At 40.6% G+C, this 18,175-nt stretch overlaps 1 protein-coding gene across 1 annotated transcript; it reads right to left on the bottom strand.

The window, feature by feature from the left end:
- Nucleotides 1-10,909: 10,909 nt before the first annotated feature.
- Nucleotides 10,910-17,400, bottom strand: RNF138 (ring finger protein 138, E3 ubiquitin protein ligase; the record flags this gene model as incomplete). The annotated part of the gene is made up of 6 exons (XM_010144311.1): nt 10,910-11,164; nt 12,577-12,684; nt 13,485-13,590; nt 14,057-14,125; nt 15,617-15,732; nt 17,235-17,400. Coding segments are annotated over 6 exons (634 nt in total), but the record flags the coding sequence as incomplete, so codon positions are not given.
- Between the last annotated feature and the right edge of the window lie 775 nt (nt 17,401-18,175).

Below are 18,175 nucleotides of genomic sequence, written 5' to 3' on the forward strand. Positions count from 1 at the left end.
GTTGTTACCCAGTCAGCGGTTGCATGGACAGAATTTCAGACCAACTTGGTATTTAAGACAGTAAATATCATAAATCAAAACCTTTGTCCTTTCATCAACGATTAACTTACCCACCATTTTCTTGTTCAGTAAGCAAAGTCCATCATTACTATATTACAGTAACTAACACATACTTCAAGTATTGTTAAGCATTGCTGTGAGAAAAAGATATTGGACACCAACTGACATACAGGATGAAATGGACACAAGAAAATGGACTTACAGAGGAAATGGATACACAGAAACACAGGAAATTCCATTTAAATATAAGAAAACCTTTTTTTTTAAATTATTCTAAAGGTTTTTAAGCACTGAAACAAGTTGCCCAGAGAAGTTGTGGAGTCGCCATCCTTGGGGATGGTCAAAACCCAACCAGACACATTCCTGAGCAACCTGCTGCTGGTGACCCTCCTGCAAGCAGGGGGATTGGATTAGGTGCGCTCCAGAGGTGCCCCCCCACCTCAGCCATCCTGTGGTTTAGTGAATAAAGCTGGCACTAAAACCTTTCGAACAACTGAAAGCTACCAAGACTCTCGGCAGGTAAGACATTAATATATTAATAAGTATGTATTTGTTGACAGAAAGTGAAAATGATAAATACGTGTACACACAAAAAAAATCTCAGCAACATAAGTTCAGTATCTTGCTTTTAGAAAAGGCAACGTCATTTCTATTGTTGATATGTGTGAACGCTGTCTTTGTCACTAACTCAAATAACGGCATTCTTCTGAAGTGTTTACAAATTCCATACAAAATAATTTTTTAGGTGTCAGTACCATGGTACTATATCACCACTGTCTGGGACTTTCCTGGAGCTTTAGTTTATTCCAACTTTAATCATCTCTTCTACTTACTGCCAGAGAGTGCTGAAATTGCCACAGTTCCTTACGTTTAAACTGAAGTACTGCTGGTAACGACCAGACTTGGCTAACATTTCGCTTTCCCAAACCAACTACCTGGTTAGGACATCATAAAAACTAAAAATAGCATTTAGATTTTGTATGGCAAATACAGACTCCCAAATGATTATAAAAAAATTAATAACATTTCTCATACTATTTCAAGTATCAGAGCTGATAAGATATCCTATCAGAGCTGATAAGAAAGAATGGGTTGATCCTAAGTCATGAGGACACCTGAGCAATTTCCAGCTGCTCAGGTCCGTGTTTATATCGTTGCTGATCCACTGAAAAGCAGCAGTTGTAGATACTGTCATTCTTATAATGTTATTTCTTTTCTACAACAGTAAGTATTGTAATCCTCTACCTACCAATAATGATGATGCAATTTGTTCTTAAATCCTTGATGTTTGGAAGGTTGAAAAGCTCTTCTGTCAAGATTTCTTCTGCAAGTTTGGCACCCCTTGAATTCTGCATGTTGTCACCTTCAGCTGCTGGGAGATGACGGTAGGTCTCCTTTTGGAGGCTCTCCAGGTTAGCTTGGCTATGTCCACAGTAACGAGTACTTCAAACCAGCTGGAACAGATCCGTACTTTGACATACGTGGTGTCAAGAACCAGCCATCTATGCTGTACGTGTCTCAAGGGGTTTTACTTCAGGCTGGCTTTGATCTGATGCCAAGGACTGGACATCAGTGGTGGCAATGGGACTGCATTAGGTGAGAATCTAAAAAACATATTCTGGTTTAGTTCCAAACCAAAGGAATTCAATTTGTACACTCCAAAACTGCTCTGTGATGGGAACTAAAGCATGGTGAGTGGGAATGATGATGATGTTTAAAAAAAAAAACAAACCACCCACTCCCGATCAAAACTAAAAGACTAGGGCAGCTGCACAATTCCTTGATTTTAGTACAAGTGTTTTCCTGAGTGGTGGAATATGATGAACTCAAAAGAAGTAGCGCAGTTTTTGATCTTACCACTTAGTGTTGGAAAAAAGCCTAAAAGCCGCTTTTCCTACTTCTTTGGTCCCTTTTACCTGAAAATAATCAAGACAATGTGCTTTCTGTTCCCACATCCCCACTTCTAAAACACATCAACCAGCACTGAGACCTCACACCAACCTCTTCACAATTGGAGACGGGAGGATGATTTTCTTGTCACAAAGAAGGGCTCTATGAACCTCTGTGTCATGACTATTGCTGCTGTCAGAACTGGCTAAAAAGTGAGTTACCCAAAGAAATCACTAGAAGGTGTTGGAATTGGCATACAGGGACACCAAACAGAGAAGGCACCAAAGTTACATGCTAGCCCTGCACTGTAAAATACAGCCCTCATATTCCAGTTCACACTTCTTACTAATTTTAAACTCGGAGTTTTGGCCAGTCATCTGGTATAATAAAACAACACACAAAGGAAAATTAAATAACAAATGAACAACTAAACTTTAAGATGGAATTCTTAGCTTAAATTTCAGTGTCACCCCTGAAATAGCCAAATGGTTTTTTAATACATATCGAGGAGACAGTAATAAATAGACAGGCAGTCTTAAGGAAGTTTTTTTCTATCTAATTATGGAAGATCTTTTCTACAGACCTTATCTACTTTTGTGACTACATTCTCTACAATGACAAACATCTTGCTTTGGCACTGACCTACCATCTGTATTCAGGCAAGATACATTCTCCTTGTCTTCCTTAAAGGTTTTGCTACAAGACTCCTTGCATTTTTCTTTGAAGATGAAAAGCATTATATCCATATCATACGTCGAAGGCCCACAGTAAGAAATAACTGAGTATTACTGGAGACTAGTTAATAAAGGATAGCACAACTTACTTGAATAGACGGTGTGCATTTTCAGATCTACAAAAAGAATGGCAGTCTTAGATTATGTCTTCATTCTACAGTCACCAGGGCATGTAACAGCCAAAAATAACACAAAGTCCTTTCTTGACACGGTCAGGGACCTGTGGAATTTGAGGATGTTATTTCCATTACCATTTTGATCTGCTGGTAGAGTCCAGTAGTGTCCCAAGTAAAAGCTCTTTGTTTGAGGAAAAATAAAAACATTAAACACAAAGCAGAGGGAGCAGGTCTTTAACCGGTTGACTGCTTTTTCCTTTCTTGCAGTGCTTTGCCTTGAATACGTTTCACAAGTTTTATGGGTGCTAAGCTATCTAATGAGCCCTGAGTAACTATAAGAGACACCTGCAAAATCTGAGCTTTTGCCAGTCAATTACTTTTCTTTCCCCATAGACCCACACGCTCCCATGCTGCTAGTAGAAGCAACAAAAAGAAAAGACATCAGAACCCGATGTGGAGCTTGCTGCAGTGACCACTTGGATCTCCTGCTGAGCTCACTTGGCTAGCACCAGGCAGATGGGGAGCACCACAGAGCAGAGCACGCGTTCCTGCGGACAGGCTCTGTCTCTTGGTCTCTGCCCAGCAGCGCGGCGGCCGGGGGGCAGTGCTGCAGCACAGGCAGGAACACCACTGCAGTGCTTATCCCCGGCCTCGCTGCAGAACAAGGAACGTTCACCAGGCGTTGTCCAATGCAGACGGGAAGCAACGCCCGCTTTAGTCTTCTTCGTAAAGCAACGATAATAATCTGGGAAGAGACAGTAATGGGGGCAGAGAGACTGGAAAACACAAGTGAATTACAGGAGAGCAAGAATGCTCCTTTAAAAGCCAAAAGAACTTAATTTCAAAATTCAGTCTCAGCTAACTACAGAGAACCATAAAAACAATTGCAAATAGCTCCATACAGAGACATTTTCTATCATATTTGGTAGGTAGCATCGTATTGGAATAGTTTTCTTGATCCGTATTTCAGCACAGATGTGTTGATAATGTTGCGATCTGTGCGCTGCTCAGTGAACAACTGTGATTTGTGGTTGCATCTTGACATTTGGGTGGAACCTGACTGATCACGAGTTTCGATGTCAGCTACAAGGGATATGAATTCATTCAACAATCTTGAAAAATGCTGGCTTGTGCAGCATTACGTAGCTCACTTAGCAGTGCTTATAGGCCAAATGTTAAAGAGTAGGCGGATATTCAAATGGTGTATTATTCTCAGCATATTGTTCCTTGCCCTGTCTCAAACTTCCTGCATTTTCTCGCACAAATTAGTTTCGCTTTTTCAGTTAATTTCCCAAATGGAGATAGCATGGCAATAGTATCTCCTTGACTGATGAGGCAAAAGCACCAGTGGAGATAAGGGCTGTCAAATAAACATGCAAGATAAGAGACTCTCAATCAACTCCAAAACGTTCTGAGTTGAACACCTAAGTGTTTCAAGTTAGGAAACTCCAGTGTTCATAAACCCAGCAGGAGTCATATGGAATATAACGTAGGTGAAAATTACAACAGGTATCAAATACAAGTGTTCCATCTTCCTGCAGAGGAGCAAACCAGATGTTTGCTTTGATTAAGGCTTATCCAGAAAATGAAGCAGACCTTCAGTTTCCTCCCGCTGCTTAGCCACAGGTAAATTAAAACGCAAGGTTAAAAAGCAAACAGCAGGAGCGTGGGTGTATAACGCTGCATCCCCTCCTGCCCCACTGCCGCTTCAGACACGCATTTTAACCATTATCTTCTGTGTGAGAAAACAGTCCTTCGCAAATTAAATAATTATTCATACAGGATCACACCTCTCCTCCTTTCACAGAATCATGTCTGACACGTTTTCACACAAACATATTTCATGGTAGCTGTGAATCAGACTGCAACAGTGTGACATAAACTGTGCCTGGTGTGCGGCTGCCAAAGCTGCTGGAGCTGGCCACTAAGTGTCATCCCACTGCAGCAGCAGCAGCAGCAGCAGCAGCATACTCCAGGGATACTTGTTCCCTCTCAGGTGACAAAGCGTGAGCCTAGCTGAGAAATTTATCTTCCTTCCAGAGGCCCGTAGCAACAACCCCCAAACTATTGCGTGTGCTGCTGGAGAACAACTTAAAAGTAATGCGAAGGGATGATGACACATACCTGTACCGGGCGCCTGGTGGACCTCATCACTGTGGCAGATGGAATCAGCGAGGTCGTTGTCGTGTGTGCAGTCTCAGAAAGCAAGAGGTCACTAACCGTCAATAAGCAGCCACAACCCCATCGCCCATCGCCGCAGCGCGGCACAGTCCGCAGCTGCCCCCCTGTGACTGCCGCGCACACTGCAACGCTCCGGCTTCAAGGACGAGCTCCAGAGAAGGCCCTCGGGGAAGGAAAGTCTTGCAAGGAAGTGGAGCTCGCATGAACATGCTGCATTTGATGCTCTCTCGCGAACTGGGGAGCACTCGGCTCTTCCCAGAGGGGAGTCCTGGGGGAACACGGCTTACTCACCACGGGTGATAAAGCACACAAGTAAATCTGTAAGTCTGAGGTTTTAAAGTAACTTAGAAATAGTCCTGCTGTAGATTGGAATGACCCCAGGGAGTCTCTTAACCCCTAAAACATATAAAGTCTTGTTACATTTCATGAAACATCTGGATAGAAATCCCGTATCGAAAAGTGTCTCGGAGTACAAGTACTTACTGAATTAGCATCCTTAAATACTACTTACTTAGAGGCAACCCAAAACTGCTCAGTGCCCTCTTGTGGTTTGAATCACGAAAGAGGAGAAATTCCTAAAAGAAACCACTGAGGTTTGGAGAGTCTCACAACTAACTGAGGTGGCACATAAATCACACCTTCTGTGACACCAGTGCCATCGCAGTTACCCTGGAGAAGAAAACCCACCATCTTCCCACTGTTTTCTGTCTGTACCCGCAAAAACAGAGACCCTAATGCAAGGCTTTTTGGAACGCGAGCGCCTGTTACCATTAAAGAACCGGTCTGCATGAGAGGCTTTTAATTTTAAACATCACCCTAATTGCTCCAATGAGTAAAAGACTCTCCTCCTAAAGAAAACAAGAAAATAAATATTTTAAAAAGCATTTAAAAGCATAAAATCTCACTGGTAAGACTTTCAGATTCTTTCAAACTGGAACACATTCTGACAAATATCAACTGCTCCGACCACAGAAGTAAACGCGGCAGGTGAACTCTGGAAATCATTGATGCCAAGTGTCTTAGTTACTGCATTTACCCCTGAGGCTCACATCGGTCAAGATTTTAAGGGCACAGCCAGAGGAGCTTATAAAACAATAAGCTTGATGAACATAAAACCATACTTAGTAGCTAAGTAATACAATCCTAGCTATTTAATCGCCGATTGCTTTGAAAGTCAAAAAGGGGAGTGGGAGGGAAACTTTTGAGAACTGCTGTAGGTAAATACGCATGGAGGAAAATGGGTGGAAAGCACTGGAACAGGCTGCCCAGAGAGACTGTGGATGCCCCATCCCTGGAAGTGTTCAAGCCCAGGTTGGGTGGGGCTTTGAGCAACCTGGTCAAGTGGAAGGTCTCCCTGCCCATGGCAGGGGGTTGGAAATAGATGATCTTTAAGGTTCCTTCCAACCCAAACCATTCTATGATTCTATGAAAAGAGAGACAGAAACACAGGAGAAAGAACATAAATAACAATGAATGAGGAGCACTTTACTCAGTGACTAAGTGTCCTTATAAGCTTAAGCAAGTTCATAAAAACAGTATTCTGCCACTAAGCCCTGGGAATGACCCGCAGCTTCATGAAGCTGAGGAATGCATCCTAAATGTGTACAGAGGATTTAAGGCAAAGGTTTAAAATGGAGTCAGATGCTTTCCACAGAATGCATTTGGCAGTGGTGACTTTTTTTTTTTTTACATTTCCTTACAGCTTGGGGAGTGGTGCAGGAATAAATATAAAATTTACTTTTCTGGCTCTTTCCTGGTTCTGTTCACAAAATGGAATATATGACTGTAGGGAAGAAACAACAACAACAAAAGTTACAGATAGAATAAGGCTGATTTGGGCTGGAAAATTAAGAGAGAAAAGCTGGTCCTTCCCAAAAGAGACCTATAGTTTTGAGAAGAGTAAGAAATAGCACAGATCTGCTTCATGAGGGGAAGAAAAGTAAGTCCATGCTTCGACCCTAGTGAGAGTCTGGCAATTCAGTGGGAAGTGGCAATTTTAACATTATTGAAAAGCCTTCACGTAGCAGAGGCTCTGAATTGTCTCCGTGTTTTCAGACATAGCCGCAACAGGACACGCAAGCCTGACATCTAGAGCACCTTTAAACGTACACTGTGCGAGAACAGACTATGCAGTTTGTGCACCGTCACTGCTAGTTTCTCCAACTCTAGAAGAACCCTGAAGATGCTTTTGTCAGATGTTCTTGTAGCTCCACTTACCTGCAATAAAACAGCCTTGTTTGCCAGGTTCTGCAGTTATGTCACAAACGGGACAGTTCACCAGACATAGCAAAGTGCACATCTCTTAACAGCATCCAGGAAACTGTGTGTCTATTTCAGCAGAAAATAAAGGATATGAAAAAATACTCTCACCGTACTCTTACAGCGGATTCCTCACAATCATGCTCAAATCTCACCAGACCCAAAAGCCACATCTAAAATGAGAGACCCAGGAACCTTCCCAAATACAGAAAACCTTCTAGCCCTGACTGCCTGTCAGGGGATGACCTAGGCACACAAAAGTCTCCCTCCCTCCCTGGTAAGGAAGCTCTGGCTTAGGACTGGAGCAGGACAAAGGGCAGTTCAACAGAGCCCACGTACCCTCTTACCAACATACCACCACCAAGAACCTAACTCTTTCCAAATAATGAAATACACATTGCTGTAGTAAAAGAAAAATCAAATGCAATCTCTAACAATGGGCTTACAACCCAATTGAGGAGATACAGCAATTTATTTTGAGCTCAGAAAACTAGTTTCTAAGGGGATGGAACAATAAACAAAAAGTAAATTTACATCATTTCATTCTACTTCTATCATTCAGAGAAGACATGAAGGCAATTTCATAACAGTATTATGATCATTATGTCCTTAGAATGGAAAGGCACGCGAAATAACCCAAGGGTTTTTCAGCTCAGAAGTGCAGGACAGATAAACCACTAGACACCACCTTGCTGCTCCAACAACACAACCAGCCCAAACTTACTGACAATTCTTTCCTCAGAAAACCATTAACTCTTCTCAGTAAATCTATGTTTAAATAACAAGGTTTGCTATTGGCCCCAAAGCGTTACATACCTTTTTCTCTCTCCTTTTAGGACGTTATTTCTCTATTAACATTACATGGGACAGCAACACAGGAACACGGACAGAAGGAGCGTGAAGTACGTTTTGGCCTATCTACCATGTTTTCTGCTTCATGGGAAGATCTTAAGATGTGATATGAGGTAACTTGTCAGGTCATGAATGAGTGATGAGCCACAACTCATCAGTCCCAGGAGCACACGTGCCATTCTAATCCCTCAGAGTGAAGGCATACAACTGACTGTGTAGTTAAGTTTAGAATGCATCTGAAAAAGCAGCAGCAGCAGCAGCAAGGGGACTGATCATCTTTATTATGCAACAAAAAGACAAACAGAAAATAAAATACTTTAATAGAAGAAAAAACAGAAGGTACAATCCAAACATAATATACCATATTGAAACCATACACAACGCAACGTGAACATGAAAACACTGTTAAACAACAATCTTCTGGTAAAGATTGCGTGTTTCGAGGACGAGCATCACCCACCACAAATCCACAGCTTTTTGTGCATGTCTGAGTTTCAGCGAGAAAGATCACGACCAGCAGCAGCACATTTAAAGATGTTGGTTCGTTTTCGTCAAATGCTTACCCAGTGAATGTGTTGGATGCAATCTTTTCATATTAAAAGTACAAAATCCTAAGAAAGGCAGTGCCTGCCAATACAGATTTTAACATATGCAAATAAAGAGCATAAACATTGTGAAAGGTTTTCTGTATTGCATTTATATGCATTTGTTGCTTTAAAATGCATATTCAAGTCTCTCAGCACTTAAACATGACTAAACTGCTCAGCACCTATGCAACAAGTGACAACTCATTATTGCTATAGAATTTCCCGGAGTTTTAAAACAGCTGTAATCTCACTTGCAGTTCTCCAGATATGTTCAAGTAATAGAAATAACTAGTCCAGTGTCCATTCTGAATCTGTATTGGCTGTAGGCATTTATTGCCAGATCATATAAATATTGTACTGAATCTTAAAAAGTTAACTAAACTTACATATAACTATTAAAATTCCTTAGGAAACGTAAGTGGTAACAAAATCACCACGGTAAACGTTTTTATTTTAAAAAGCCAAAACTTCAGCAGCAGGCCACCTTGAAATTCCTTTCTAAGGGCACTATTTCTTAGTTGGCTCTATGGAGAAAAAGAGAAAGTAAAAATGCAAACAAGCTTTGCAGTTGGATCCGTGAACCACTCCAGACCAGTATGTGGTCACACAAGCACTAGACAAGCAAGAACACGCAGACAAGGGTTTGGGCGGCAAACAGGGAAGTTGGAGTACAAAATCAAAGCGTGGTCTGCTGTCAAGATACTGAATTAATAAACAAAATGCAAGACATGTTAAGTTGTTATAAAAAGGGCATAACCTTTAGAAGTTTCTGAAATAGCCAACCTTCTCTGCGTTTCAGCCAGCTGTGCCTTCAGTAGTGTTTTACACTCTTAAAAAACATAAGATAGAGATGTCGAGTTACAGGGTATAGTGTTTTAGTTCCAACACTCAACATACTTGAACGAAGATTCAGTTCTGAAACCCATTACATTGCAGAATGAGGCATTTCAACCTCACCAGGTTTGGAGTATTAAATAGCCCAGTATTTAAAGAATAAACAAACCCTCTCTTTGGAGAGCAAATGGGAGCCAGGGCACGAAAAGCAGATTGTTTGGGCTGCACAACTGGTATTATTAAACACAAATCCCCAAGCAGACTAGGAAATCACTGGAGATGTTTTTCCACCACGTATACAATACCCACTAAGAACAATAGTTTGACGATGGGCAATGGTGACACAGGATGAAGAGTGAGTCCTGAAACATAATACATTCAGAACAGTCTCCATTTAAACCTCCAAAGTCCAAGTTGCGCAGCTTGCTTTCCCCTTCTGCCTTTCCCCTTCTGCCCATTAGTATCAAATAAAAGACTTTAAAGTTCTTTCACAAATGGATTTTCCATTTAAAGTCAAAATTTCTTTACTGCTGTTTTCTCTGATTTTAATGATGGTCTTGCTGGGAATGTAGAAATCTAGAATAGGAACTCCTAAAATACATTGGTAACTATTTTAGAACAGGTTTTTCTTCTCAGCTGATTTTTCAAGCCTTTGGATGCAGAAGATGTCCGAGTTTTAAACAGTCTAAGCAAAATAAATAAATTCATTTCTGAGTGTTGGTAGGTCTGAAGCCAATTAGTTCTTTAGTTACACAACCTTCCATGAAAGACAAGACAGATGAAAACTGGAATTCCAAATGCAACAAAATGAAAAACCAACTGGTCACAGTCATACACCAAAAAAAGGATACCTTCTGCATGTCAGCTTGGACTGCTCAGAAAGTCTGTCGTCTGCCTTAGTAGCTGGGAGTACAGGGAAAACTCCTGACCCATCACTTCAATAACCAAACATCCTATTTCAGTCATGCTCCAAAAGGGGAAAAAATAGATGTAATTATTCCTAGGCAGTGGCATCGTTCTTTCTCAATGAGAGGTAAAAAGAAACCTGCTCTGCATTGTTGATCTATAGAAAACAAGTATTTTGATTTCTCAAGCTGTGGTTATTTTCAGTCACATAGTAGCGGTAAAAAACAAACCACAACAAATAAAACCTTGTGCTCGGGCAGGAGGAGAAATAAAAATTACCATCTCAGAGATATCTTAGCAGATAACAGCTGAACTGGAAGAAATTCAACAGTGCAACAGAACATCTTTGTATGTCTTTCAAAGTTGGCTTTGGTGAATTAAAATATCTGACATTAATAAAAGAAACCGTGTAATTAACAGAGTAGTAAAAGTTAGTTTAAGACAACAGTGAGAAGTTCCAAAAAGGTCCCTAATCCCACAGGGAAAAAATTCAGTAAAAACATCAAGTTTGAGTTTCAGCAAAACCATATATGAAAAGTCTTTACGAGCATGGAAAAAAGTTAAGCCTGAAGAGTGGTTACTGAATACCGTTTTTATTAACATACACTTCAGATCACCAACAGAATTAATGTAATTTTTCTCATGGATAATCAGTAAGATGAAGGGGAGCTATACTTTAAAAGTTCACATGACAGGATTCTTGAACTGCATTTTGGTATTGGACTTCTTCATCAAGCTGAAGATTCTAAACAAAACGAAAAGGTCATCAAAATAGACAAATACCCAAGATGTACCATAGTCCTTAATCATTAATTTTCCACATTTTTAGATAGAAATTGGCTATCGATGAAGATCTCCATCTTTATGTATACTAGATGATGGTTTATGTTGTACAGTATCTTTTACTTAACCAAGTATCAAGAGATACATGACACAGGAGAATCAGATGAGTGGGACAAAGCTCATTCAGCAGCAAGGTCCATCTTCCCTCCCTGGCTCAATTACAGAACAGTTAGCTCAGGAAAGCTGACTGTGTCACACAAATCTTGTAACAGAGCTTCCAACCAGCCACAATATCCTCCATTAATAAAAACAAAACACGATCCCCAGACAACAGCAATCCTAGATTGCTGAGAACATACTGCTTCAAGTGAGAAAGCAAACACATTTCACAAAAGGTGGGTGGCTAACCCTGCTGCTTTTGAAGAGCCACCTTCCAGGTTGTTAGTATGCCAGAGTCACACACCTTTTTAGTGCAATTCTGGCAGCTTCCCCAAATCAGAATTCCAGTCACCAGTTTCACATCCTCAAACATGCACCTATGTTGGAGAGCCCAGTCCCCTGCATCCGTCTCCTAGCTCTTCACGCCTTTGTCACAGATCACTCGACACAAAGAACAATACACATCACCTTTGCCATCTTTAAGCAGTGAGGCTGTCTATGCCCCAAGTACCACGCTTGTCCCACAGAGAGCTTAAGCACTGTACCTCAAAGCCTGCCAAACTCTTGTAGAAGCTACAACACAAACTCTCCAGCTCTGATTCCACAGGCAGAACTCAACTGGTTGGCTTGATTTACAGTCCACACACTGACCACATCTGTGTATGACTTTTTGCACCTATTCCAAGGAAACTTACTCAAAGTGAGCCTGAATGGCGGCAAACAAGAGGAATGCTTTAATGACACATCTTTTTTCACACTGCAGCCTCTCTCACGACATACTGGAAGAGAGGTTGTAACAGCAATACAAGCTAGTCAAGCTGCACTTCAAGTCCTGAGTGTTATGATTTAGCCATTTCTGCCACAAAAGGTCAAAAATGTCAGTAAAACAGAGTAGCACCTATTTTATTTCCCCCAGAAGCACCAGTAATAAACTGTTCTGGAGGAATAAATAGTTCAAATTGAGAATACTAAGCTAAAGACTTAAGCCTTCAGTTTGGAACAGAGCTTAACTGTTGACAACAACCTATTCTTGGCAGCATTTCATGTTGGTTAACAGGAAGTTTAAGACAGGCCTACTTCTGAGTTCTGTCCAAAGCAGGAACATAGTATGTCCAGAGCACAAGCAAGTTTGGTACAGAGTTTTTATTTGGCATTTTTATTTCTGGAAAAAAGTTACCATTTATTCCTCTACACATCAAAGAAGAAAAAGCTTACCACAAATTCTCCGTAGTCAAACCGGTGTCTTAGATTTAGATGGCTAACAAGATTTCTAGTAACCTGGTTAGTATCTGCCCAAGGAAGAGACACACAAATAGGACAGATCTGAATTTGGAGGGGAAGGGGAAAGAGAGAGAATAAAAAAAAAGTTATTGGTAATACAGAATGCATTAAAACATGTTCTACAGGAATAACTAGTCTATTACTCATCCACTACCAAAATACAGTAGAAATGTTCTCATAAAACCATAGTTCTAAGTGTTCTTTTCCTCAGTTGTGTTAACATTCAAAAATTACATTTCAACTTCCCAAATTTCTTGAGTGTTTCTCTTAGGCGTGCAGGACTATCACGTCTGCCTGGCACTCTCTTTGCCAATTTCAGTTGTTTAAAGTTTAGAAAAGAAAGTAATTACTGCATTCTACTTATTGTTTAGCAGAATTTTCATACAATTGAGATGATCAAGTAAGCCAAAAGAAGAAAATAACACACCCTAATACAGATGAAAAGAAGACCAACCAGATTTTTCTCCTTCAAACGACCTTAGATTACTTTTCAAGTAACTGTATGGTTCACATGGAACAACAGATACCATAGATATTCTAGAGAAACAAATGTGAATTACTAAATGAAGAAGAGTGAGTGTCAGGCTCAAAACCTGAGTTTGTTTCACACCAAGAAAAATAAGACAGCTATATCAGAAATGCTTTGGAACCAACAAGAAGCTGGACAGGTAACATTTTCACACGAAAGCCACTCCTCAAGTTAAATGCATTACATTAAGCATATTGTGTTTCTCAGACCACAGTGATCTGGATGGATGTAGAGTAGCTACTGCTCGTTTAAAACTGTTCACATAATCATAATCAAAGTAGCTTAAGAAGCATACATAAGCAACTCTACTTACTACAGGAACTATCTGATAAAGATGTCTGTTATTACAGTGATCCAGCAAGCGCTGTCTGGTGAAATTGGCTTCCTGACACAGGGGGCATTTGAAGGTTGGGTGTCCACTGTCAATAGAAATACACAGCATTAAACAGGAAAGAGGGGTTTAGAAGAAGTGTTACAGAAAGTTTAATTCATCTGTTATCTTGTCATTATTTTCCCTTATTTTAGTAACCCTCACTGACATAGCAGATCTAATGGGGTTCCAGCGCTATTTCCAAATTGTGACTTTAAAGCACATTTATTATTTGTACACCTAAATGCATTCTTGTGAGCTCTGGACTGTCGAAAATTCTTTTGTTCCAATTGCAGCTGCACCCTGTTCTTATTGGTAACATCTTTTAGTGCAAATCCTTCAGAAAAATACTGAAAAAAAATTGATTTCCAATGTATAGATGTAAATGTAGAAGAAACTACAAGTTTTTAATACAACTTGTTGTGTTTGTGTGGGTTTTTTTTAGTTAGTAGGCTGAGACAGTCATAGTGCAAGCTTCTATTTTAATAATACCTAGAGAAAAATAAGCAGCCTACCTTGTTTCTCCTTGAAGTATTTGATTACTAGCCACCTCACCACTGTTGGATATTGCATCACTCCTGCTACTTTCAAGGGAGTCAAGAAAAAAAAATAAACAATGAAAATTGAGATTAATTTATTCCACTACCAAAATTTTACAAATTTAACAGTAATGGGGGGTGAGAAGGGGGAAAATCCATTAAGTCCCACGAATTTCAAGGCAAAACACAAAATGTCACACATTTTAACTCCCACAACTTTTCCATCGGATTAAGGTATGTCTCAATATTTAGTTACCATGGTGACCCTTGGCAGAATACTACACAACTTTACAGGATAGCAGTATATAATACAACGAGCATTTAGCCAACAAGAATGGTAATGGAGAGTACAGAGAAGTAGCTCAAAAAGCATTACGAACTACGTGAACGTAAGACACGCAGCACTTTCGAAGTTTCTTGACTTAGGACTATGTAAATAGGCATTTAACTGCTGTGCAGTTACACAAATAATTCACCACTTTCAACTACAACAAGATAAATTTGTCTTACACTGAGCACAAAACAATTTCTTAAAGTAAGAGTGACAGAGAGGAACATTTTAGGAAGTAAATTTGACCATAGCTAAGCCAGAAGAAACTGCTCAGACATGCTGCTCATCCTGAGAATATGAATATTTACAGACACAAATCTGGTCACAGAACATTTTTCATACTTCTGCGATACTCTAAGCACGGGTAGTCTGCTGTGGCATAGTCAATAAATTGTGATGGAACAGTATCCAGACACTTTGGTGAAACATTGCTGCAGCTAGTTCTGGTAACAGCTTAAAAACCCACTTTCAGCATACTGATGGGTTGAAAACCAAACACAGAGAAGTTTGGACCGCTAAAGATAGAAAATAGATGTCAAAAAAAAAAAGTAAATAAAGGACAGGCTATATATAATAAAGTCCTATGAAACTAATATGTGGAAAAAAAGTTCTTAAAAAATAAGCAAAAATCCCCAACCAAACCAGATACATTAGTGAGAAGGTATGAAAAAGAAAGTTCTTTAGCTTTACTGTCTGAAAATAAACGGCGTCACTTGTATTTTATGGCGAGTAAGATACTGGAGATCCTTATTCGTTTTGTAAGACATCAGTTCAAACTGAATTCAGTCAGAAAGCAAAAGCTGGCACAGCAATGTTTTGAAACAGGATACCCACTAAAACAGTCTTAGGAAAGGAGAGGGGTAATAAAAAGAGAAGGGAACTTCCCTGGGGCTAAATATTATGAAATGTGTAACAAAGTAAGCTGCTCAAATGCTGCCCAGGCAAGGAAAGAAAGCTACAAATACTACACACTCTTTAGGAGTCCCTAGAAGACATTCCAAGCCATCATGCAGAAAGGTTTTCTTCTGTGTGCTAAGAGTAAAGAAAAAGACCTGGGAAAACTGTCATTTTTTTCAAGCACAAAATTATTGCAAAAAGAAGGCATGTCCTGGAAAAAACAAAACAAAACAAAACAAACAACTTTCCTGGGGTTGGGGGTGGAGGGACAAGCAGCTGCATTGTTATACATAAAGCACCCTGATTACCTGTTCCCTGTTGAATCCTGGGAAATCTGTAAGTTTGGAATAATAGAAGAAACACCATATTCATCCTGATACTTCTTACACGTTTTATAATGCTGTCTCATCCACGAAAATCTAACCTGAAAATGAAATGCCAAATTATTGAAATTATAGTAAACAATCCAGGGACAGAAGGAAGAGATAATTCTGCCAACAGAAAGCAACGCATGCGGGAATTGTACAGACATCATATGCAGCAGAATCCAGAACTTGTGACTCCCCTCCCTGATAGGAGATCTTCGATTCCTTTTTCCATAGAGCCTCTGTCACTCTGTGAGACTGGAGAACATTCCCACTCCCCACAGCCCCAACAGCCAGACATCTGCAAGCTCTCTCAGGAGTGAAAGACGCGAGTAAACTCCAGTTAACTGAAACAAAGCCACAGGAACTACACCTCCCACATCCAGGATCAGTAACTGATGAGCTACAACAGAGAGAGGCCATGAAGATGGGATAAGCACCACTGCTCCTTCAGTCTTCTCTGGCCTGCTGTTACCTTGTGAAGAGCAGAATCTTTTTACATTAGGTGTGTTGTAAGAACATGAAACTTTTCTCTTTGAAAGGGAAAAAAGAAAAAAAAAAAGGGTGAATGAACACCAGCTTAAGGCTGCCTATCCACCTTAAACGCAAGGTAAGACAATGAGTTGCTTAGATTTGTCAGAAGACAGCTGTGCTGGACATCCCTAAATCAGAATTTCAGGTCCAACAGCATTGTCAGAAAGTGCTCGTAGGTTTAGAGGCTGAACAAGATCACATCTCACAAGCCTGTGACTAAATTCCATTAGAGTTCTTCTGGGGATCCCTTGGTTCTTCCTTCCAGTTTACCAACGCACTATTGTTTCTTTCTCCCAGCTTCTCGTCCCAAAGAATCATGTGGAACAAAGCAAGCAGCTCAGCTTTCCACTAGCGCTCATCTTCACACTGGTAGCACTAAGTCTGTTTCTAAAGGAAACAGACACAAAGACTACCTGGTCTCAATGTAAACAAAATGTCTGGCTGAAATCCCGCGTCATTTATACCAGAGCAGAGATCACTCTTGACTTCAGTGGGGGTCAAGATTTCACTCAGTTTCCTGAAAATAATGACCCCTTTACAAAGGGAATGAAGGGAATGTAAACAGACTGAAGGGGCAGGGGGAAACAACATATGATTATACGTACACCGAGAGTAGTCAGCTCCTATTTTTTTGTTTGTTTTAAATTAAACTTCACAGTAGCTCTAGGCACTTTCATTTCCATAGCGAAAGTTGCTGAGGTTTTCCATCTATCTGCAACTTTCATCTTCAGCTGTCTAACTTTTCTTTTGCCAGTTTTAGAGCTATATCCAGTGTTTACATTGTTTGGGGGAAAATCTGGCAGTCCACTTACAAAGTCCTTGTAGACAACACAAGATGCTCTTCCAGTTTACACCCGTCAGGCATACCTAGCAGGCACTGCACGCCTAGTATCTGCACAAGCCATACAAAGCTCAGTTCAAACCGCTACGGGCTCTTTAGCTCCAAGAAAAGAAGGACACACAGTAAAAATGTGTCTGGTCACAAATCAGAAAAAAGTATCCAACTTTTTGTAAAGTTTTACTCTACCTGCTTCTCACAGCATCTACAGCCCCCAGAAGCTTTCTTCATACTGTTTTCAACATCTAGAGCCCTTTTGGGATATGTTCGTTCTTTTTTTGTCACGCTCCCCCGGCAGAGAGGACAATGTGTTCCACTTTCTCTGATAGCTGTCAAGAAGCACTTCCTGCAAAACCTGAATGAAAAAGTTACCACAAACACAGGTTAGCAAACCAAAGAGTTAGATACTTTGTCCTTGAAGGGAGCTGGGTGGTTATTAGGGAAAAAGATATGTATCAGAGTAATAATCTATTGAATACAAATCTTCATAAATATGAGAAAAAAATAAGTTATGATGCTTTCAAAGAAGTATACAGAAATTAGGGGAACTTGGCAACGCACTTTAGGAAAGGATCTTGCTATTTACTGACTAGTGTTCTGAGCTGCGCGCTGGATTGATCATTAATGAGATACTAAACGCTGCAGCAGACACGTGATATTGGAAAATCTTATCAGAGTAATAATTCCTGTTTATTGTCCTTAAGCGGAGCCAAAAATACTGCAATGCTTCATTTAGCATGCATTTCCAGAGACCTTAGTTCATCAGCTTCTGCAGTTCTCCCGCTTTCTTTCCTCGCGTACCAACTGCCAAAGCTATTTCGCTTTTCTACCAAGTAGAACTGATGTTCCTCTGGAAAATGGAGAATAGTTTGAAGTGGAAAGACGGAAACAGCTGCGCTACAGTCCTTGCCTGACAGGAAACTACAAAGTTAAACCCGCGAGTGAGGTGACAAGTGTCAGATGTTTTCACCGGCTGTGAAACTCGGCCACCACCGACCAGAAGCCCGCGGGCTCGCTCCAAGAGACGGCCTTCCTAACACACCGCTGCTCCTTCGCTACGCAAGAAAGAGGCGAGGGAAGGCTGGGGCGGCACTCGGGCTCACGCCTTCCAGCCCGCTCCCGCCGGCGGC

This window comes from Buceros rhinoceros, unplaced genomic scaffold, assembly GCF_000710305.1.
Source record: "Buceros rhinoceros silvestris isolate BGI_N320 unplaced genomic scaffold, ASM71030v1 scaffold771, whole genome shotgun sequence".
NCBI lineage: Eukaryota > Metazoa > Chordata > Aves > Bucerotiformes > Bucerotidae > Buceros > Buceros rhinoceros.